The sequence below is a fragment of the Pempheris klunzingeri genome, chromosome 6, assembly GCF_042242105.1.
Source record: "Pempheris klunzingeri isolate RE-2024b chromosome 6, fPemKlu1.hap1, whole genome shotgun sequence".
NCBI lineage: Eukaryota > Metazoa > Chordata > Actinopteri > Acropomatiformes > Pempheridae > Pempheris > Pempheris klunzingeri.
In genome coordinates, this window is record NC_092017.1 from 2563776 (window position 1) to 2587589 (window position 23814).

Below are 23814 nucleotides of genomic sequence, written 5' to 3' on the forward strand. Positions count from 1 at the left end.
TCTCTGGGACATAATCTAGACGAACAAATAAATCCTGTTTGTATATGCGTGTATATATGTGTGTGTGTGTGTGTGTGTGTGTGTGTGTGTGTGTGTGTGTGTGTATTAGTTAAATGCCTGGACTGGGCTACTAACTGCTGCTACACAAAGTTCACACCACTCTTTATTCTTAACAGCAACTTTATAAAGTCAAGTGCCTCTTTTCAGGCATCACTTTGAATGGGACTGTACAGAAATCTTTATCAAACACAAAGCAGATCTCTGCAGAAACATGAATATTCAGACTTTAAGCTTGGCTACTGGTCTGCTTCTGGAAGTCCACAGTGCAGTCATGTTGTTGGCTGCTCTGTGTGGCTCGTTGCTGCTGTTGCTGAGCTCATGTAGGAATGCGGCTGCGGAGGTACTCCAACACAGCATCTGTTCCTTTGGCCACGATGGCTGCTCTGGGTGTGCGGAAAGGATTCCCCTCCAGACTGAGACACCTGAGGGACGACACTGGGTGTGACTGGGGGGGGTTTCAGTCTAATTTTACAATTACTTTCTTTTTCATTCAATTTCCACCATTCAAAATAGACACAGATCAATTCCTGGATTGTTTTGGAAAAATAAAAAGCCTTAAACATAATCAGGTTCTGTAAGGTTTGTGCTCTGAGAATAGCATTTGAAATGAGCTGAATGACTTCTTCACTTTACATTTGGGAGACCCAACTTAAGAAGAAGTCTGAGGAAAAGTGGATATTATCTCATGGTCATGTAATGAGTGTTCACACACAGCACCAGTGTGGTCGTCCTATCACATAAACACTGGAGACAGAGGTGTGCTCCATACCTGAGGCTGGAGCACAGGCCCAGTTCAGGGGGAATGTTCAGCAGGTCATTGTTAGACAGGTCCAGCGTTGTCAGATGAACCAGCTTCATCAGAAGACCAGGGTCCACCCCACTCACCTGGTTGTTACCAAGCAACACCGTCTCCAAGGAAACTATCTGATAGAGGACTTGAGGGAAGGACTTGAACCTGTGATCAGTACAAAGTCTCTGAGTGGACAAGCTGCTGCTGTGTAGTTAATCACACACACATTGGAGAAGTGTTTACTGAATCATTAGACTGTCTGTGTTCTTCCCATTTGGCTCATCGAGGGAAAATCCAGTAAGTGTCCTATCATTTCTGCAATATTAGCAAAGCGTCTTTCATTCCACCTCTCATGTCTGCTCTTTAATACAACCCAATAATAAAACTAGTTATCGATTATTTAGATGAACAGATTGTGTGACACCCAGATGTCATCACGTGTTTTTCTTTACAGCTGTTACCAAATTCTTTTACACACTAGTGAGTGAGGATGGTGCCTGTGGGGAGTAAAACCACTCTCAGTCTCTCTCTCTCTCTCACATCCCCTTTGGCAGGAGCTGAGACGAGAGGGAGAGACTCGAGTGGGGGAGGAGAGGAGCCACGTTAGCCACAGGTCACACCAGCACAGTAGATGATGTCACGGCGGAGCTGCTCCATTAGAAACTTTTATTAGGAAGTGATTTGGAGTTGAACAGCTGCTCAAACAGTGACTTACCTGTTGTAATTGAGAATAATGGAACGTAATTTAGTCAAGCCCTTCATTTCAGATGGTAAATCACTCAGCTGGTTATTCCTGAAAGACAAGCAGGTAGGACAGAAACACAATAATAACCTTTTTACTGGTGGTTCTATATCAAAGTCCTACAGCAATCCTGTTCCTGAGCACAGACAGACAGTCACAGACAGTCGCAGACAGACACAGACCGTCGCAGACAGTCACAGATGATCACAGACAGTCACAGATGGTCACAGACAGTCGCAGACAGACACAGACCGTCACAGACAGATAGACAGACACAGACCGTCGCAGACAGACACAGACAGACACAGACCGTCACAGACAGATAGACCGTCACAGACAGACACAGACCGTCGCAGACAGACACAGACCGTCGCAGACAGACGCAGACTGTCGCAGACAGACCGTCACAGACACAGACAGACACAGACCGCCACAGACCGTCGCAGACAGACACAGACCGTCGCAGACAGACCGTCGCAGACCGTCACAGACAGACACAGACCGTCGCAGACAGACGTGAACCGTCGCAGACCGTCACAGACCGTCACAGACCATTGCAGACCGTCGCAGACAGACGCAGACCGTCGCAGACAGACGCAGACAGACGCAGACCGTCGCAGACAGACGCAGACCGTCGCAGACAGACGCAGACCGTCGCAGACAGACGCAGACCGTTGCAGACAGACGCAGACAGACGCAGACAGACGCAGACAGACGCAGACAGACGCAGACCGTCGCAGACAGACGCAGACCGTTGCAGACCGTCGCAGACAGACGCAGACAGACGCAGACAGACGCAGACCGTCGCAGACAGACGCAGACAGACGCAGACCGTCGCAGACAGACGCAGACCGTCGCAGACAGACGCAGACAGTCGCAGACAGACGCAGACCGTCGCAGACAGACACAGACGGTCACAGACAGTCTTCTCAGGCCTGGCTGTAAATGTTTCCTAATGGCTCTGTTTAGACTACTACAGACACAGCTGTGTGAGCAGCAGAGCAGTGAGCTGGACAGTAATGACAGACTGTACACATTATTTTGCACTTCAATGTTTGTCTCCATGGCTTCATTAGAAATGATCATCATTAATGTGATGGACACTCCCTGCTCCTACTCCTAGCTAGTCCAAGGAACTCTGTAAATCCTCTTAAATCCCATTCAATCATTATTAGATACCATATACATCTCTGCTGTCTGTTTTACACAACATGACAGTACAACATGACAGCTGAGTGGATTTCTTATTTCCATGCTGCATACAAAGCAACAGGAGACATGAATAAAGGCCAAACGTTTCAGCAGACCGATGGTCTGAACATTATTGTGCCATTTCCAACATGAATAATTGCAGCTTTGCTTGGTTTTGTATCACAGTAAAGTGAATGTCTTTGGGTTTGTTGGACAAAATGAGAGGTCGTCACCTCGGACTCTGGGATGGACTCTTTTTATTATACATCATAGAAACTTTGATTCATTGACAAAATAATCCAAATCCTACATATTAATACTGTCTAAGTAGAACTATGAACAGCGCTAACAGGCATGGGTGGAGTTCCACTGTAAACCTGTGTGTGTGTGTGTGTGTGTGTGTGTGTGTACCTGAGGTCAACGTGTGTCAGCTGCAGGAACTTGCAGATGTCAGAACAGCAGGTCAGTCTGTTGAAACCCAGACTGATATCTGACACTGACGACTGGATCTCCACCAGTCTGCACACAACACACACATGTGGGGTTAGTCTGTGTTCAAACAGCCTGTGCCAGTGTGTGTGTGTGTGTGTGTGTGTGTGTGTGTGTACCTGGGAGGGATGGAGGTCAGCTGGTTCTTGCTGAAGTTAACAGTGGTAACACTGTGATCTGCTGCAGCATCAAACAGCTCATCTGGAATATCAGATGCCTGCCTGTCACTGAACACAGACACATACAGGTTACACTCTACCAACTCCAACTTGTACAGTAACTACAGTGTGCTAACAATAATCAGTCTCTTCAACCGTAAGCAACATTTTGAAAGAAACCTTTTGATGCAAACGTTGCTGAAACCAGTGGATGTATAAGTATATGTAAGTATAATGCCAGTTTATTTCATGCTGAAACAGGAAGGTCACTGGTGACAGCAATATACTGGCCAATATTTTGGATGAAAACACTTTTCTTTGTGAAATGGGCCTGACAGGATTTTAGACAGTACCCTGAACAGGATCAGCTGCTTGGATGGCAGGTGTATGAGAAGCAACGATAGCAACACACAAGTCTAAATACTACACAGATACTACATCATATTGTGTGACAGGTGTGCATCAACACGCTGTGATGGAGGCGTTCATCAGCTGACCCAGAAGGTTAACAGCTGACATGAGTCTTTAGCTAATTGTGATGTCTGATGTTCTGGAGTGCCTCCTTCTTTCTTGACTTTGCTTTTGGGAAATAAAGACAGATTTGGGTGTCACTAACCTGTACACCAACATCTTCAGAGTTTTAAGGTCATGGACATTGACTGTGGCCTGGCTGGGTAGGGTCATAGCTGTGTGTCCTTCATCTGCTCTGGCAGGCTCCTCTGCAACACACACACACACACACACACACACACACACACACACACACACACACACACACACACACACACACACACAGACACACACACACACACACACACACACACAGAGACACAGACACACACACACACACACACACACACACACACACACACACAGACACAGACACACACACACACAAAGTGGAGTGAGGACAGTTGGTAATGTATTCAGTCCACTAGATGGAACTGCTGCAACCAGGAAAATTCATTACAGCAAGTAGAGTGAGTCAGAAGTCTGTAGATTTGAGGGCTGTGATGGTTTCAAACTAGTTCACAGCTGAAAACTGCAACAGTTTAATTCAACAAATGTAATGATTTGCAAAGATTTCTGTTCAAGAGGATTTGGTGACAGCCTTTGATGGAGTGGTCATATTAAAGTGGGTCACAGCAACACAGTTTGCAGTTTCCAGCTGCCTGAGAGGAGGCAACGTTTAACTGAGGCTGCCAAAGAAGAGGCAGCGTGGCAGCAGAGAGCATGTCCCACGATGAAAACACAACAGTTCTCTGAGTGAACTCCTCATCAGTTCATGTGTAATCCCTCCACCAGGTCCACTTACTAGCTTTTTCAGAGCTCCCACAGTTAGAGGTGTTATCACATGACCTAAGAGTAGAAGTGCGGGGGAGACGGCAGCTCTTCTGTTCAGTTGCGGGGTCTGGTGTCACATGTGAATTCTTTTCTTGATCCTTCACGGATGGTCTACTCACTCCTGCCTCCTTTGACCTTTTCCCAGTAGAAGCTGTTAGTAGTGTTGCTCTGGGCTTCACAGACAGCTGATGGCAGCTGTCTCTGCTGTCACTGAGTCTCATATCCAGGCTCCTCGCTGTACCAGACAATCTGGGAGCCCATCTGACAACACAAGGGTCAGTGTTTCAGTGCAGCCAGCAGATACCTACACCGCTGACATCCGGACCAAGACTTCCTCGCTCCTCTCATTCAGCTAATCACTATAAATAGATATGTGCATATGAATGCAGATACATAATGAAAAAGATAGTAAAAAGCTAAATCACTGTCAGACAATAGCTGATGGGTTCTGAGATGTTCTGTCTCTGTTGCTCTGCACATGGACAGTCCACTCAAACACAACTGGTCAATACCACTTGGACTACAAATTCATAACAAATAGAAACTTCTGATACAAAAATGTTCCCCTTGCCTACAGATGTTGCCTGCATATGAAGATATGTTTGCAGAGATTATGTACCAAGGGGCTGGCCAGTGACTGCACCGGGTGTACGCAGCAAAAACATGTTCAGGCTCTTTCAGGCTTGTAGATGCTGCGCGCAGAACCGATGGCCTTATGAAGGGCACAAACACAACTGGTACGGTTACAGCACACACCCACACAGTCACAACCACGGCCAGGTCATCTCCCTCTCTCTTCCCCCTATCCTGTCTGCCTTTTAATCTTGAAATAAAAATAAATTGATTCAGTGATACTACAAAATGAAGTGTTGGTGACGCTCATGAAAGAAATGTCTGTAAAGCGATTCGTTCACTTTGCTAACGGTTGTGTGGACCTCTTGTGACCTGCAGTCACTTCACATGGCAGCACTGTTCCTGATGGCTCGAGTCTGTGAAGACTTGCACCACTCCAGTGCTCCTCGGGGAGAGTCCTGGGTGCACCAGCAAAGACCTTAAGGTGCTGAATGGTTTGTCGTACCTGCCGACACCCTGTGACACACCGGGCTGTTTCTGGTACCTGCTGATCGACCAGTGTGTGCCCTGATCAGAATGGGCTATGAAACTCCCTAGCACTCACTGAAGAAAAACTTAAGATGCAGGTAAAAGCTCACAAAAAGCTAGTTGGTGGACCTCGATCTGAGATTATTTTGTCAATCATGCTAATCAAAAGTTCAAGAATGAAAGAAAGATAAGATAACTTGAAGAAATGTTTTCTGTTTCTTCTGTTGCTGCTATCACCAGTGATGCTGGTGGAGAAGTGGGAAGAACGACCCACAGATAGATAGAAACAATTAAAATCATTATTTACTCTCCAGAACGCTGCTGCTCGTGTTCTGATGAGAACTAAGAGAAGAGACCATATTTCTCCTGTACTGGCTTCTCTTCACTGGCTTCCAGTAAAATCCAGAATAGAGTTTAAAATCCTTCTCCTCACCTACAAGGTTCTTAATGGTCAGGCTCCATCATATCTTAAAGAACTCATAGTACCGTACTACCCCACTAGAGCACTGTGCTCCCAGAATGCAGGCCTACTGGTGGTTCCTAAAGTCCTCTAAAGTAGTGATGGAGCCAGAGCTTTCAGCTATCAGGCTCCTCTCCTGTGGAACCTCCTTCCAGTTTGGGTTTGGGGGGCAGACACCCTCTCTACATTTAAGAGTAGACTAAAAACCTTCCTTATTGATAAAGCTTATAGTTGAGGGCTGGATCAGGCCTTGGACCAGCCCCTAGTTATGCTGCTATAGGCTTAGACTGCCGGGGGACTCCCATGATGCACTGGGCTCCTCTCTCCTCCTCTTCCTCTCCCTCCTGATGCTTCATGTCTCTTTAATGTCTGTTACTAACTTGATATCTTCCCCGGAGCCTTTCTGTGCTTTCCTCATCTCTCAGGTTCCTGTGGATCCTGGTCCTGGTTCTCCTGCTGTGGTTCTCTGGTTCCTGTGGATCCTGGTCCTGGTTCTCCTGCTGTGGTTCTCTGGTTCCTGTGGATCCTGGTCCTGGATCTCCTGCTGTGGTTCTCTGGTTCCTGTGGATCCTGGTCCTGGTCCTGCTGTGGTTCTCTGGTTCCTGTGGATCCTGGTCCTGGTTTTCCTGCTGTGGTTCTCAGGTTCCTGTGGATCCTGGTCCTGGTTCTCCTGCTCTCTAACCTCCACCCAACAGACAGAAAGCCCCCCCCCCCCCTATGAGCCTGGTTCTGTTCCAGGTTTCTTCCTGTTAAAGGGGAGTTCTTCCTCCACTGTTTCCTAATCTAATATCTGATGCTGCTCATGTGGGGATTCTTGAATCCTTAATGTTGAATTCCTGAATCGTTGGGTCTCTCTCTAATTAAAGAGTTTGGTCTAGACCTGCTCTTTATGGAAAGAGTCTTGAGATAACGCTGTTGTGAATTGGTGCTGTATAAATAAAGATTGATTGATTGATTATTCAAATCAAGACAACTGTCGCCCCCGTCAGCCCTTCAAGTCAACAAAAAAGTTAACTGTACCTTTAATTCTTCCTCTTAAATACTTCAGAAGCTCGTTGGTTCCTTTCTGTGGTGAGGACAGCAGAAGAGTGTAAGCAGTGACATCATTAAAAAAAAAAAAAAAGTGAAGCAGGGCAGAAACATGACCAGCTGCCTTTGTACTCACTAAAATGCAGTGTTGTACACTGTGTGTTGTATACTGCATTTTAGTGAGTACAAAGGCCACTGTGGTCACTGTGTGACAGTGACTAATGCCAAGCAAAGCATTTTTAACTTTATGACAGAACCTCTCATAGAAGACCAACATCTTTCCTGACAAATGTGTTGAATCTCGGTGACTTTACTGGATGTTACTGTCTCTGAGCTGGAGCTGATCTGTTACCTGGAGTTGACACTGTGCTACTTCCTCTAGCTACTTACAGTCTACTGTGTTTATATTTGTACTTCATCTTGATGGATATGAACACAACTGTGAACACAACTAAGCCTTCTTGTTCCAGAAGAAGAAAACATGTCTGCACACATACACATTTTGTTCTTAGTGGAGCGGTGGAATAATAACCCGCCTGCCCCACATTATAGTTTAACACTGTGATGTCAGCTAGCATTCAGCGGGCTGAGCTTGCACTGCATTATCTTCCTTCCTCCACCAGTCTGTTTCAGTGTGTGTGCTCTGTGTGTGTGTGTCCTCAGTCACCTACAGTGAGCACGTCTCTCTTGATTCCTCGCAGAGGGTTTCCCTCCAGCAGTAGCACCTTCAGATTGGGCAGCAAGCTGAGAGATGCTGGAAGACTGACGGAGACAGATCCAATTCACATGATTCTACCTGGAGCTCAAGATAATGACAGTGTACTACTGGGTAATGTTTTCTCAAGCTAGTACTTCATCAGCAGCTGTTACTTACACTATCACAGTGTCCCATCATTTAGGATTATATCACATAACAACCAAGTCAATATATTTATGAAATACAACATAGTGTAGGACTGCGTGTACAGGAATGTGTTTAAACGGCTGACTAAAATCCACCTTGTGAAATTCCTGTGAGCTACTGTATGGATGATCAAAGTGAGAACTGCTGGTTGTCTTTGTTACCAACATCACCTCAACCCTGTGTCGAGTTTGTCCATGGACCTACGTGGAAATGTCATTGTTGGTGAGGTCCAGGCGTGTGAGGCTGGTCAGTAAGGTCATCTGTTCGGGGAGGGCTTTGATCTTGTTGTCTCGTAGTTCTAGAAGAGATATGCTCGTCAGGCAGGCCAGCTGCTCTGCTTCCAACTGCTCAATGTGGTTGTTCCCAACACACAAGTCCTACACACACACACACACACACACACACACACACACACACACACACACACACACACACACACACACACTTATATAATAGCTGAACACCATTTAAGCTAATGTACTGTAGATGGTAGTTTTGAATAGGGATGTAAATTCCTTGAATGGCAAGCTTGAAAAATACAAATCATTTGAAATTGAGACATTAACAATAGTGCTCTCACTGCTCTGTACGGGTGGGAAATCTCCTGCCACTCTAACCTTCCTCCACGAATAGAGCCCTGGAATCTACACTGCTCAAGAAAACTAAGGGAACGCTTAAACGTCACAGTATAACAGGAAGTCAATTTAACTTCAGGGATATCAGTCTGTCCAGTTTGAAAGCATAAGTGACTGTGAATCAATTTCACCTGTTCTGGTGCAAATGAAAGTGACAACAGGTGCACTGGAGAGGCAACAGCAGCAAGACAACCCTCAAAGGGAATGGTTTACAGGTGGTGGCCACAGACAGTCGCTCTCTCCCCATCCTTCCTGACTGATTCTCCTCTAGTTTTGCATTTTGCCAGTGTCCTTGTCACCACTGGTAGCACTACTGGTACCTGCAGCCCATTCAGGTTGCACAGGTAGTCCAGATCCTCCAGGATGGAACATCCATATGTGCCGTTGCAAGAAGGTTTGTGTCTCTGAGACTGTGTGCTGGGAGAAGTGGAGAGACAGCAGGAGACGTGCCGTTACACAAGGAGAGCTGGACAGAGCTATAGAAGGGCATCAACCCAGCAGCAGGACCAGTATCTGCTCCTTTGTGTGAGGAGGAACAGGAGGAGCACTGCCAGAGCCCTACAGAATGACCTCCAGCAGGCTACTGGTGTGCCTGTTTCTGACCAAACTGTCAGAAACACTCCATGAGGGTGGCATGAGAGCCTGACGTCCTCTAGTGGGACCTGAGCTCACAGCCCAGCACCGTGCAGCTTGACTGGCATTCACCAGAGAACAGCAGGATTGGCAGGTCCACCATCGGTGCCCCGCTCTCTTCACAGATGAGAGCAGGCTCACACTGAGCACATGTGACAGGCGTGAAACAGTCTGGAGACGCTGTGGTGAACGTTATGTTGCCTGCAACGTCACCCGCCATATCCTTGGAGGGTCGCACAGCCCACCATGTGCTAGCCTGACTGCTGTCAGCTACCAGGATGAAATCTCAGAGCCATTATCATACTGCTGGTGCAGTGGGCCCTGAGTGTGTAGACAGTTCCTGGTTGACAAAGGCCACCAGGACGTTGTCTGGAGTGCATACAAGCACGTGGGGGCCATACACACTACCGAGTCACATCATGAGTTGTCATGCTGAAATTCACGCAAGTTGGATCAGCCTGCGATTTCAATTTTTTACATTTTCAGTGTGATTTGGAATCCAGCCCTCAGTCAGGTGGTGACTTTGGTTTCCATTGACCGTTATTACGTCATGTTGTTCTCAACGAATTACACAATGTGGAATAGATTAATAACATAATGAATATTTAGTCCATCTAGATCCGATGTGTGATTTAAGTGTTCCCTTACTTCTTTTGAGCAGAGTATATAGACAGCCAGCTCACCTGTGGCAAACCCCTTTTCAGAAAACAAAGAAGCTGGCTGGCCTCACATGGATGCTTCATCCTTCTGATAGTTCCTGTGTTCATGTTATGGACGTTTTCTTTTATTTGAAATAAATATTGTTGTACTGGCTATGATTTAGAAGTGGTTAAGTTTACACAGTAGTTGTTTTGAAGAAAAACTGCCTTTGTTGGAGGATTAATTATTGAGATTCCAAATGATGATGTCTAGATTAATACCCTTTGTTATCCAGAAAGCCTGGTACATCTGGTCATGAATGCCATGTGTTATTCCCTCTCACAAATGAGTTTTACACCTGGAGAAACTATCATGTCGCTATGGTTACCTTGAGCATGGGTGCAGAGAGCTTTGGGAAGCCATGGAGCTTGTTGTGTCTGAAATATAGCTGCTCCAAAGCGAGCATCTGTGATAGGCTGGCAGGAATCTCAGTCAGTTGGTTATTGCTGCAGTCCAGCATCTTAACATCTGTGAAAGCAGGTCAAGGAAACAGACTCTTACAGGACTGGGCAGCAGATCACCGATTCTGATTGTTAGGATCAGAATGGAATACTTCACTTTTCAGCTCCTCAAATGCAAAACAGTTTTAGGACGTCAGTATGATAAAGTGCAGAGCACCGTTCCAAAGACAGAACCATATCCCCATATCACAGATACTGCGGTCACTCACTCATTACTTCCAAGCACTTCTCCTACCATTTCTACAGCATGACCATTAAACTACTGTCTATGAAACGTCTGCAGATATTTCAAATTTCAGATCACACAGATATGATAACATATAAACACAGTAAAAAAAACTAAACTAAAGTCCATTCTCTAATGTACGCTTGTTTCAGATAAGGCCTTGTTCTTTCTGGTGAGGTAAATAAAGGCCAACATTTGATCATCGCCACACTGATTATGAAAAGCGGCAGAACAGCTGATGTACAGTGTAGCTGGTCTTACTTATGAGCTGGCCCACGCTGTCGGGCAGACAGCTGAGCTTGTTGTGACACAGGTTCAGTTTTTGCAGACAGGTGAGATGGCCCAGGCTGGGGGGCAGGGCCTTCAGATGGTTGTTGGACAGGTCCTTAAACAAATCACAGGACAGGACACCCTGTCAGCCAATCACAGAGCCTGGTGGGACGTAGCACGCTACATACGTTATACGTTAGTTACCAGCTCGGTCAGGTTCTGCAGGTGTCCCAGTTCCTCTGGCAGGCTCTCTAGCAGGTTCTGCTGGAGTGTGAGGATACAGAGGTTCTTCAGCATGCACAGCTCCACCGGCAGTGAGCTCAGCTGGTTATGACTGGTGCCACAGGAGAGCAAACACACATTAGATTTTAGTTTAGATAGATTCATTCATTCATTCTTCCCTCAGTGGTTAGTCCCAAGCAAATTTTTGATTTCATGATGACAATGACTTGTTGAGGATTCATTGTATGTGTATGTGTATGTTTCTGTGTGTGTGTGTGTGTGTGTGTGTGTGTGTGTGTGTGTGTGTGTGTGTGTGTGTGTGTGTGTGTGTGTGTGTGTGTGGGGGGGGTGTATTCAAGCTTGATGAAACAATTCATATTCAGGGAAGAGACTTAAAAGACTGATCAAACAGCCACTGTTCACAACACAACAGATCATCTTTGCCATTTGTTTCTTTGTGTCAGTCTATGAATGCCAACCAAAAACACCAGCGCCACCACGAGCGGTGTGACTGTCCCCAGTAGCTCCTGTCGGGTCATCACGCTCCTTCTTGCTCAAACAGCCCTCACACAGCCTGGAGGAGTGTTTGGGCTCATTGTCCTGCTGGAAAACAAGTGATGGTCCCACTAAGGTCAAACCGGATGGGACGGCATGTGGCTGCAGAATGCTGTGGAGGCCATGCTGGTTCAGTGTGCCTTCAATTTTGAATAAATCCCCAACAGTGTCACCATCAAAGCCCCCCCACACCATCAGAACTCCTCCTCCATGCTTCATAGTGGGACCCACACATGTAGAAATGGTACATTTGGTACAGCACAATGGTACAGCTCCTTTCTAGTCATTTCAACTACTCAAAGCACTTTTCCATCACATCCTCATTCACACATCATTCAGGAGGAGACCACTCTTTCACACTGAAGCTGCTTCAGGAGCAAGTGGGGGTTCAGTGTCTTGCCCAAGGACACTTCGACATGCTGAGCCGGGAATCGAACCAGCGACCTTCCGATACAGGGACGACTCACTCAATACACACATTAAGAAGGCAAGAAATTCCACAAATCAACTCTTGACAAGGCAAACATCTGAACTGAAAACCATTCTGCACTTTTTCTGTTTACTACACAATGTGTTCCTTCATAGTTTTGATGTGTTCAATAACGTAAATATTCATAATATCTTCATTCATGTTCATAATGTCCAAACATTCGACTGGCACTCTACATCAACAGGGACATCATACATCATCAGATGTACTGACTGGGGATCACAAAGATCCCCCAACCAAAATGCCTGAATGACTGGAGGGGTGTGATGCTTTTTCGACAGGTGACAAGGAGACATACTGCCAGAGCAAGACTGAAAATAACTGGGTCCTGTAGCGCGCGCACACACACACACACACACACACACACACACACACACACACATTTCACAGCTATTCACATGCTTCCACATATTTCAGTATTAAAAATTCTTTCTGTAAATCCTTATAGTGGGCCAGTAAATATTTCATTGAGCTGTGTGTTTATTCAGAAAACACATCCTCTTACATAATGAACTCAAGTCATCTCAACCTACAGTCATAGACCACACCGTTCTCTCTGTGCCATAAATCAGAATGGCAGGGTCAATAAGAAGGGCTTAGAGGCATATCCATGTGCTTTGAAACAATGGATCCTAATAACGCTGTAGTTGCAACAAAACAGAGAGGATGAGGATGAGGACGAGGAAGAGGACAATGAAAAAAGAAGAAAACAACATAAGAGATCAGTAATCTAAGATGAAATCTGTATAGTCCCCAGAACTACACACTTCCTGCACCAAAGCAGCTACAGTGGCACCACCAGAACACTTTGATGGAGTGGATTACAGCTAACGTTTTAATCTGAACTGATGATAAATGACAAAAAACATCATCACCACAACATGCTGTAATATTCAATGCAAAAGCATGGATACATCAAATATTAGGTTTGCACAGTGTCTGTGTGTGTGTGTGTGTGTGTGTGTGTGTGTGTGTGTGTACCTGAGTCGCAGTTGTTGGAGATCATGCAGTTCTCCCAAAGCACTGGGTAAACTGCTCAGCTGGTTGTCATGGAGCTGCCAGAGCAAAGGTAACATGTTAGTTTGACTTCATCACTAGTTGGTAGATGCTACTGGTGTCTCACAGTAACACTTGTTTCATCAATAATAAGCAACAAACGTTCCAAACAAAGGTGGATCGCAGGAGCTTTGGTCCAGTTCATCTAAGATTACTGTGATTATGAATCCACCAATCAAAATCAGTTTCCCTTTTCACACCATTTCACAACCTCCTAGTCTTAATTTGATTCTTGAAAGAATCATATATTAATTACCTTAGATAATTATTAATTATTTCTGAGAGCCAAATTGCCCCAGACACGGTGCAAACCCCTACATTCTGCCGCCGCCATGTGAGGCAAGGTACCATTCACAACAACGTCAAATTGGTTTGGTACTCTACTCACTTTACTGTGGACGTATTCATCACATATCATAGGATTGGGTTACTTCTTGGTGGATGACTTATTAAGTCAGGCTTCTTACTGATGGAGCCGGCGTTACTTACATCCACTGTAGTGAGTCCACACAGGAGTCTGATGTCATCAGACAGTTGGACTAGCTGATTGGATGACAGCAGCAGTTTTGTGAGGTCAGTCTGTTCCCACCAGCGATCTGAGTCTCCAAAGGACACATTCTGCTGGGCCTCCTCTGGTGTGTCAATGTTTAGACGGTACACGGTCTGAGGGACTGAGAGAGAGACACACACACACACACACACACACTTTTAGTTTTAGTGGTGGGCTACTGTAATACCTGGGCCCCGTTCTTCAAATGTGGTTTAACTAATTCGGGTTTGGCATGCTGCTAGACTCAAATAATCCTGTTTATTCACATCCATCTCACTTGGTTCTTTGAAAGCAGTTTGAGGATTGATTTGTTCATCTTGAATTCAGTTATCTTAAATGACTTTGTGGACATTTTTCTGTGTGACAACCCCCACAAAATGACTATTGATACTACCAATATTTGGAAAGTCTAGAAGAGCTGCATGATTACATCATTTTATTCCCATTCAAGTTAGCGAAAGGTTAAACCAGACGTGTGCCGGCTCGGCTAAATCTGCAGGGCCCTCGGTGCATGTTAGAATTTACTAAAAGACTACGAGTGATGTCAGCACTTCTTTAACCATTCTCAGCAAAGTGGGTTCTGCATGATACACTTAGTTTCACTGGCCATATGAATGTCACATAGCTCACACAACTATCATCTTGGTTTAAAAAGTCAGGAAAAGTAGATCAATACAGGCTTTGAAATGGAGTCAGGTCTGTGTAAGCACACCTAACACAACGCCAGTGAGATCCGTCAGTGCTCTACTCTCTCTCCCTCTGTCTTTTTTTGTCATCCGTTCATCTCTGGTTTCTTAGTCTCTCACTGTTCCACTGGCACCTCACCGCTGCTCAGTCTAGATCACTTTAGACTTGACACAAGGGTTACCACCCGCCCCATAGAATACAAGATATCAAATACATTTAAATCCTCTATCCCGTACTGAGTGAATGAACTCTCCCAGTGTACAAGGACTGTTGTAACATCTCTACAACATATATAATGAATCAAATACAATGATAAAGATTGTTTCTCCTTCACATTATTGTTTATTTCATATTACTTTTGTTACATTTCTGGTGAAAAAAGAAAAAACCAAAGAGCTCCACGGTATAAATACTGCATGTGAACACAATGTGTGTACGACCCACACACCAGAATCACCGTGCCTGTAACGGCAGCCAAAGAGATGTATGGAGGCCAAGTAAGTAACAGACCAGTGACAAAACAAAGAGGATGAATAAAAGGAGGTTGGGAAACGGTGGGAGGGGGAATCAGGAGAAAAAGGTGGGGAAGGCTGTTAATCTTAAATATTGGGATCAAATTCCTTAGCATCAAAAAATGTATTTGTTTTTTTTAATCTTTTCAAAGAGCCCTCAACTGAGCACCTGATTTATTCTCATTTAAGAAGTGACATTCAGTTCAAGCTCAGGTCTGTGGAGAGAATTTACTTGGAAAAATATCCTAAGATTTTTTATTACTCCCAAGATCAAAAGTTCCCAGACTAACAGACCTGATCTTGGTTACTGCTGGAGGATGTGTGGCAATACATCTGCAGGACATTTCCATATTTTTTGGGAGTGTCCTGCGCTTTCACTGTTTTGGGGAAATGTGATAAAAGAGATCAGACCAATTCTAGGCTCAGATATAAACTGCTCTTTCAGTCTTATGTATCTAGGGAATTTACCAACAAGCATGAAGAAACAAGATAGGTACTTAATACAAATTCTATTAGCTAGTTGCAAAAAAGCAATAAGTAGAAAATGGCTCAGTAAGGAGCCTCCGACTATTTCAGAATGGAAAGAGATCACTGGGGAGATTTATATTATGGAGCGTCTGAGATATGCCAGTGCTAAGTTTGAGAGGTACTGGGAACCTTGGAAATCTCACATGAATCTAAGATAGTGAAGATTGTTCTGTCCTGTACAGATGTTTTATTCTATAACTTTGTAAAACTGATATATTTTTTCTGCGACTGCCAAGGATGTTGATGTGTCCCTGAGGCTCAGCTTTTGATTACACTTTAGAAATGACCAAATTCATTCACCTGTACCGACCCTGTCTGCTATCCCCACTGTTATATTCCTGTTTGTTGTTTGTTCCATGTAAAAATAAGTAATAATAAAAAGAAAGTTGAAAAAAAAAAACATTGCCATTATAGGATCCAGGTCAGACTGTGTTTTTCTTTTTACATATAGGAGAATGAGTCAAAGGTCTTCAACCAGAGTGTAAGCAGTTTGTGCCTGTCCAAAATATATGGCCTAGGGTAGCAGGGACTTCTACCCATCTCATACAGCTGGGGTCTGAGTCGGGATACAATCTGAGCCCGTTTGACTTGACAGAGTTGCAGGTAATAAAGTACCTTAAAGTGTAAGGATTCATGCCTAATATAAACAGAGGGTTATTGTGGCTCATCGTTTCCTTTTTTGAATAATAACCTTTTCTTACATGAAAAAAGAATAATAAATAATTAGCGTGCTACTGATTATCATTACCGAACCATGGAACCTAGTGTGTGTACATCTTTAGGCTTTCACAATAGAAATGAAAGTACTCTAAAGGAAAGGAACAACATTAACATCTGAAGATGAAGGTATTTTGTCATAAAGCCCAAATAAATGTTCCAATGCCTCCCATCATCTAAAATGAAGACACAGACATACAAGGCAGGACTCAAAGTTTATTTTCTTAAATGTGTTGGTTGATGTTTTAGTATTTGTGTTAGAAAAAACTAAATTAACAATCAAATAAATGACTTTGACTGAAGCTGTGTGAGGACTCCATGTCTGTGTCTTTTGAACAGAGGGCTCCCTCTCTGAACTCAGATTCCCAGAGGACTTTACCGTCACACATACTAACGCACCCCTGGACCCAGGTCTACAGCCGCCGTTGGTTTTTAATACTAAAAAAACAAGAAATATAAAATGGCACAAGAGGCTGCATGTTGGGGCATCAACTGTCAGACAGCTGAGCACTGGAGTGGCTGCATGTAACCAGGGATATCTGTGGAATATTCCTTTTCACTAGCTTAGGAGGAATAAAGGAAAACATCTCAGATTTGGTGTATTGAAACATTGTGACATGTATTCTTAATAATATATTGCCATCACTCAGGGGCTGTCTCCCTTCTTAAATGTGGACATCAAAATAAAATGATCAGGGCCGATTGTAATAACTAAGTCCTTCCTGGCATCATCAGCAATGATTGACACATGTCAGTCATCTCTACTTTCTCCTAATATTAGTTTGGAGGACTTGATCTCTGATCTCAGGACGATGGAAAGTAAAGACTTGATCTGAACAGGCTCGTGCAGAGTGAGGGAACCCACTCTGACTTGTTTGTGGCTGAAGGAACTCGAGGTGTTCCAGCTGGCCCACGTGACTACTGGCCCAGGTGGCCTCTGATCTGATGTCGTAACTGTAGGAATAGACGCGCCTCCGCATCCAAGCTGTCTTCCCCCACCGACCGTCTACACACTTTAACCGAGTGAAGCAGCTAACAGGAGGGACGTACCTTCCGTCAGCCCCCGGCCCGACAGGTTGAGCTGCCCGCTCTTTCTGGCTGCCTTCAGCAGCCCAGAAGGAATGGTGGGTTCGGTCGTCACCGCCCTGAAGCCCGCCAGAGAGTCCACCTTATCCGCTCGTTTGAATCGAGACATCGTCAGGACGCCTACTTAGACGAGCTCACACTACTACTTCAGCACAGTGTGTGTGTGTGTGTGTGTGTGTGTGTGCGCGCGCGCGCTCCCCTCCGTTTACTTCCACACCCCAACTGTCCGCGTGCCGCCCACCCGCCCGCCGATGAAAACACTTCCGTTCAGACTCCTTCAAAATAAAAGCGGCGTATCTTCAATCCAAGCCAGGACTATATTCCATTATCCAAACAGACCAAAGGCTTACCACAAAGCCGCATAAATGATATGTCAATGTACTCCGCGTGGGCATGGCTTGCACTTTATCTTCATACCACACAATTTATCGTGGTTTTACACAAAACACATAGCCCTTGTCATCTGCCTACATGAATGTTTTTTAAAGCCTTTTATTCTGAAGGTCAGTCAGGCCGCTCTGGGGAGAAGAGGTAGTCCCTCACTGGTTATTATGCTCATGATACACTGGGCTTTGGTTAAAGGGCCCTGAACAGTTCTAAAAAGGCGAATTAAAAAAAAAAAAAAAACTAGCTGAGCCCTCCATTCCTGTCAGAGCATAGAGTGTAGTCTATTGTGTTACCCATAATTCCCATCATCAATTCCCCCTCCTCTTGTTTGATGTGTCAGTGTGTCTGAATAATGAGGCTTAGAGTGGGTTTGAGCACCCATGGGACTCCTGTGGGACTGATGAGGGCTGCAAACCTGTCAGTTATCAGCAGGCCTTGTAGAAGACAGGACATTACCAACCACAAGGGTGTGACTAATCAATCAATCAATCAATCAATCAATCTTTATTTATACAGCACCAATTCACAACAGCGTTATCTCCAGACTCTTTCCATAAAGAGCAGGTCTAGACCAAACTCTTTAATTAGAGAGAGACCCAACGATTCAGGAATTCAACATTAAGGATTCAAGAATCCCCACATGAGCAGCATCAGATATTAGATTAGGAAACAGTGGCAGGAAGAACTCCCCTTTAACAGGAAGAAACCTGGAACAGAACCAGGCTCATGGGGGGGGGGGGGGGGGGGGGGCTTTACAAGTGTAAAGCATTTATAAATGACAAGCCAAGTGAATAATCATGGTCAGTGAGGAATAAGGTTGATCAGTATATTAATATAGATAGATAGATAGATAGATAGATAGATAGATAGATAGATAGACCACCACTCGCTGTACATTATTCCACTTATCTTCTATATTTTGACATAAGATATTGACTTTTCTTTATCCCTTAACATTTGATTGATTTAGAAATGATTTTGTTAACTCTGCTATCAGAACCATGAGCAACAGTCTACTACACGGAAATAACAGACCATATAATGCTTGAGAAGTTTTTCTTTCCAGCTGCATCGTGTTAAAGTCCATTTTTAACACAGCTTATGATTAATAGGGATTGTATTCAGGTCAAAATCACAGTGCAGGAGAAATTAAACACCACCGACTTTTTCAAAAAGAAGTTCTGGAATCATGTACCATAGTTTATCTTTTCTTTGGAAACATAGTTTTTGAAGTACCAAAATCTAATACATTTAACCCCCCTTGACATTATGTGTTAACACTCACACACTCATTTGACCGTTTGACTGTTGCTTTTGGAACATGAAATACCATCACAGTATATACAGACACCGATAAACCTTCACTGTTTGAGAACATTAGATGTCCATTTAATGCTACATATCTCAATAACCAAATGTCTGTTTTTCAATCAAAGTATTGAAGTTTAAGTCCACCCTTTCCTCTTCTTGTTTGTATATTCTAATACACAAGTACGATCCAACATCTTTGATCAGAATCCCACTTATTACAACCAAATCAGTTGGCGTATCCTTCACGGCAAAGAGTTCAAGTTTTTAAATATTCAATGTTAGACTTTGATACCAAAGATAATTCAACAAGACAATTGACAGCTTTTTAAACTGCTTTTCCATTTTGTAAAATGATAGTTGCATTGTCTGCTAGCTGACATCACTTGAATTCTTTTCCAGCCATTTGTATACCTTTAAAATCAGATTTTAAGTATCTTCATTTACATCACTAGCAAAACTAAGACAGGAGCACCTGGATCGCCCTGCTAATCACCCTCTGCCAATATCAAATGTAGGAGTGGTTCCATTTGGTAATTTAACTGAACTATTACAGCCTTTGTATAATGTTTGAATTGTATGTTTAAAATAATTACCAAAGCCAAAGAAATCTAAAGTATTGAATAAGGTTCCTGTGGATCCCGTGGATCCTGGTCCTGGCCCTGCTGATGTGGTTCTCTGGTTCCTGTGGATCCTGGTCCTGGTTCTGCTGATGTGGTTCTCTGGTTCCTGTGGATCCTGGTCCTGGTTCTGCTGATGTGGTTCTCTGGTTCCTGTGGATCCTGGTCCTGGTCCTGCTGATGTGGTTCCCTGGTTCCTATGGATCCTGGTCCTGGTCCCGCTGATGTGGTTCTCCATCAGCCAATGGATGTGCGTCTGTCCAAGGCTACAGCCTGTCCGTCCTTGGGAGCTGGATCTCTCCTTCATTGTGGTGCTCCTGGAGGTTTCTCTTTTCCCACTGGGTTTTTGGAGTTTTTCCTTCCCGAAGAAGGAGGGTCATAAAGGGCAGGTGATGCCTCGGACTGATCCACCGGACTGATCCATTGGCCTCATCGACTGCTGGACTCTTTATTAGATTGTTTGTTCGCTTACACTTGTTTATTTCAGTGAACTTTGTAAAGCACTGTGAGACACTCTGTTGTGATATTGGGCTATACAAAATAAATTGAATTGAATTGAATTGAAAAAACTACTTCACAGTGTCTTACAGTAGGCCTTACAGTAATCTAAAAATAAAGTATAGCTATTGTCATCAATGAATTCACTGATTGATTCGATCAAATCCAAAATTAGGCCAATGTTATTACATATATCTTCCATGCATAAAACCAGACTGACATCATCAATACTTGAATTAAGGCACAGTTTTGATCTCTGAACAAATATAAGTGCAAACAATTCAGCATCATTGTTAATTAAAGTTAGAGGCCGCCATTTTTCAGTGATCAATTAAACCATATCTAACCTTGGTATTAAAGGAATAAGCCCTTGAGACATAGTTGGCCGTAGCCTCCCAGCCTCTATTGCGTACATTTTTTTAAATTTGATTTTTGGATGTCCTTTAACTCTGCAACTTAAAATTAACCACCTGCTTAAAACATGAGCTTTACTCTTCCATACACAACCATTAAACTTCCCTGTCATCATGACAATACCTGCTGACTTATTACTACCATAAGACATCCAAATACTGTCTCCCCACCGGCTCTCCCAGAAACTGTAATCAGATATTGAATCATTTATCTCCTGTATAAACAATAAACTGAGCTGCTTAGCTGGTCTAGCTGAAAATAATGCAATCATCAAGCAAATTAAAACAAATATCAATTTATGCCACAGTTATAAATGCATTCAAACCTATAGACGTTTTTAATATTACTTTGGTGCATGTAATGACATATTAATTTCTTTATTCAGTCATTATGCCTGTCGCTCAGCCTTTTGTGGTCATGAAATCCTTTTGATAGACTTGGGTGACTGCTCTATCGACCAGTAGCTGGTGCTTGGCTCCCCTAGTAGATAGGGGAATACCAATTCCTTTCTGGGCCTTGCTCATGCATTGGGCCATGTGCCTACTCATCTTAGCCGCTATGATGCCTGACAGGAGCTTCCATATTGTACAGAGGCAGCTAATTGGCAGGTAGTTGGATGGAATTGTGCTCTTGTGGGGGTTCTTCATGATCAGGACCATTCGCCCGTGGGTTAACTTTCAGCAGTCAGCATGCGCACCGCAATTTCTTCAGAAATGACATTCTCTAGCTGCAATGTTAATGTGTATTTTGCATTTTACTGCTGTAGTTTAAGGTAGTTTGAAGTGGTTTATATACTGGTGGGTAGTTCTTGAATCAGCTTTGTGACAGTGATATCAATTTATTGTAAACATTCAGAATCACCACCTTCAGGGATACATGGTCTTCAAAGGACAGAGAGGGGCTGAGAAACTGTAATATGAAAAGTATCTAAAGCCACAAGGCAAATGTGGTGGAGTAAAAAGTACAATAATTCCATCTGTGATGTCGTGGAGGAGAAACATGAAGTTGCATTAAATGGATGTAGCTCACTCAAGTATGCTGTAAGTACAAATACCTCAAATGTGTACAGTACATGAGTAAATGTACACAGTTACATTCCACCACTGAGGGGAATAAGCACGAGGCTGATGAAAGCGTATGCAGCCCGTGAGTGTGGTGGTGTGAGTTATTATTTTGTCAGACCATGTGGTCCTCGTCTGGGATGTTTGACTTGGTAATTTATCGAAAATCAGACAATCACAACTTGTGAACTCTTGGATTTACCTTCATGCTTACTTAGCATGATGGAACTGGCTGAACGTTGCTAATGAGTAGCACATCAGATAACACCCAGAGTGTTGTGACAATCTTTCCGGGGACTGTGGACTTTAACCACAATTAGAGTTAGGCGTGAGTGATAGCGAAGGTCCGATGGTGGTGGATTGTGTCGAGTCCACTTGGTCTGTCGTATTCAGGATGGATCTGTCTTTTCTCGTCTTGTGTGTGCTGCTGTCTGCCACCAGCTGTTTAGCTAACAAAGGTAAAACATTTCTATTCTGCTCCGTGTTTCGCTTTGTAAATATGGAATAATAAGTTATAATAAGTGTTAGAACAATGATAGACAAAGCATTCTATATGAGCCCAACCTGAAATGCACTCCTTCTGATAACCTACCATGGTGCATTAGTGCCAGTGAAAAAAGAGTATTGTCTCAAAACATTGTGACATTTTGTGTGAATTCTATAATTTTGTCTTCCAACATCTCAGACTCAAAATTCTCAAAATCTCAGCTGTGTGTGTATGTATGTGTGTGTGTGTGTGTGTGTGTGTGTCCAGGCGTGCGGACTGGCATGCGAGTGACGGCAGGATCTCAGTCAGTGACTCTTCAGCCCTGGCTGGTGGGTCTGACAGCTGTAGTTGGTTTCCTCTTCATCATCTTCACCATCCTGATCATTCACAGACTACTGAGGAAGAAGAGGTCAGCTGCACGCACACACCCAAATTGCACTTCAGTATTTAAATATACTGAATGGACCCTATTACTTTCTACTATATACATAATCAGCATCTTAAATTGTAAGTAACCATAGTAACAGTGAATAAGTAAGCAAGTAAAAGTTCACTACAGCACAGAAGGCTGCCTCGGTTGCATTACCAGTGAACTGTGTGGTGAAACTAAGGACACCGTGGGGCGAACTGACTTATAAAGACTCTAAAAATGGCAGAGCGTATCTGTTTTGTTTAGTAAGTGATCATAGTAAAGTTCTCTCCACGGTAAACACCACCACATCCAGTAGAGATTTACACGCACCACTACCAAGTGAAAAGTAAATAACTAACCTATTTGTCCGTCTTGCATTGCAGAGAGGAAGGAGAGGCACCGGGTTATGACAACAAGGCTTTAGAGATGGATGGAGATGATACTAAACAGACCAGTCTGTAGAGTCACCTGCTCACTCCTGACAGGTCTATTAGGGCTCCTTCACTGAACTATATGACCGCATTAAATTCACTTTTGTAGAGAAAAAGCTGTCATGTTGAGTTTAATGAGTCATTAACAATGTCTGGTGTGTCTGTTGTGGCCTCATACATCTGTCTTTTTCTCTGTTGATCTTTTTGTTTCTTTTAGAGCCACAAAATACAGAAATCCAACTGTTCTGTCTAAATGTAGATGTTCAGAAATAGCTGGAATAAAGCAAACAGAGCAAATCCCAGTGCTTATGGAAAATGGAACCTATTGATTTCTGCACTCTGTGGATGCATGCATATGAACCGCTGTTGGCAAACCCACAGAAGTTCACTGTAAATTCTAGCTGATATAGCAGATTCCAGGGATTCTAATTCTGTCAGGCTCGTTGTGGAAATGTATCTACATTTTACACAAGACAAGTAAATATGTGGAATGGTACAATCATAAAATGGAGCCTTTGAATGTTTCACTGCTTCCACCCTGTCCTCTACATTTACTGCTCTAGTTTTCTGTCACCACTAGAGGAAGCCATGACACAGAAAA

The 23814-nt window shown here is 43.8% G+C and overlaps 1 protein-coding gene and 1 long non-coding RNA gene across 2 annotated transcripts; one reads left to right on the forward strand and one right to left on the reverse strand.

Moving 5' to 3' along the window:
* Positions 1–162: 162 nt before the first annotated feature.
* On the reverse strand, positions 163–17709 carry lrrc40 (leucine rich repeat containing 40). The gene is made up of 15 exons (XM_070832025.1): positions 17560–17709; positions 14005–14186; positions 13441–13514; positions 11397–11526; positions 11184–11307; positions 10564–10703; positions 8473–8645; positions 8036–8126; positions 7356–7401; positions 4047–4149; positions 3392–3499; positions 3195–3302; positions 1566–1643; positions 830–1015; positions 163–482 (listed from the first exon to the last, which is right to left on the reverse strand). Exons 1-15 carry the CDS (start codon positions 17702–17704, stop codon positions 377–379), a joined length of 1794 nt encoding a protein of 597 aa, XP_070688126.1. The 5' UTR covers positions 17705–17709; the 3' UTR covers positions 163–376.
* A 4501-nt stretch (positions 17710–22210) lies between these two features.
* Positions 22211–23643, forward strand: LOC139203142 (uncharacterized). The gene is made up of 3 exons (XR_011584373.1): positions 22211–22341; positions 22638–22779; positions 23166–23643. It is a non-coding gene; the product is annotated as an uncharacterized lncRNA (long non-coding RNA).
* The last annotated feature ends 171 nt before the right edge of the window (positions 23644–23814 follow it).

Coding starts and splice junctions, on each gene's coding strand:
- lrrc40 (XM_070832025.1), bottom strand. CDS start 17,704: ATGTCTCGATTCAAACGAGCGGATAAGGTGGACTCTCTGGCGGGCTTC. Junction 14,187..17,559: donor GGGCCGGGGGCTGACGGAAG/GTACGTCCCTCC, acceptor TCTCTCTCTCAG/TCCCTCAGACCGTGTACCGT. Junction 1,016..1,565: donor ATTATTCTCAATTACAACAG/GTAAGTCACTGT, acceptor TACTGATCACAG/GTTCAAGTCCTTCCCTCAAG.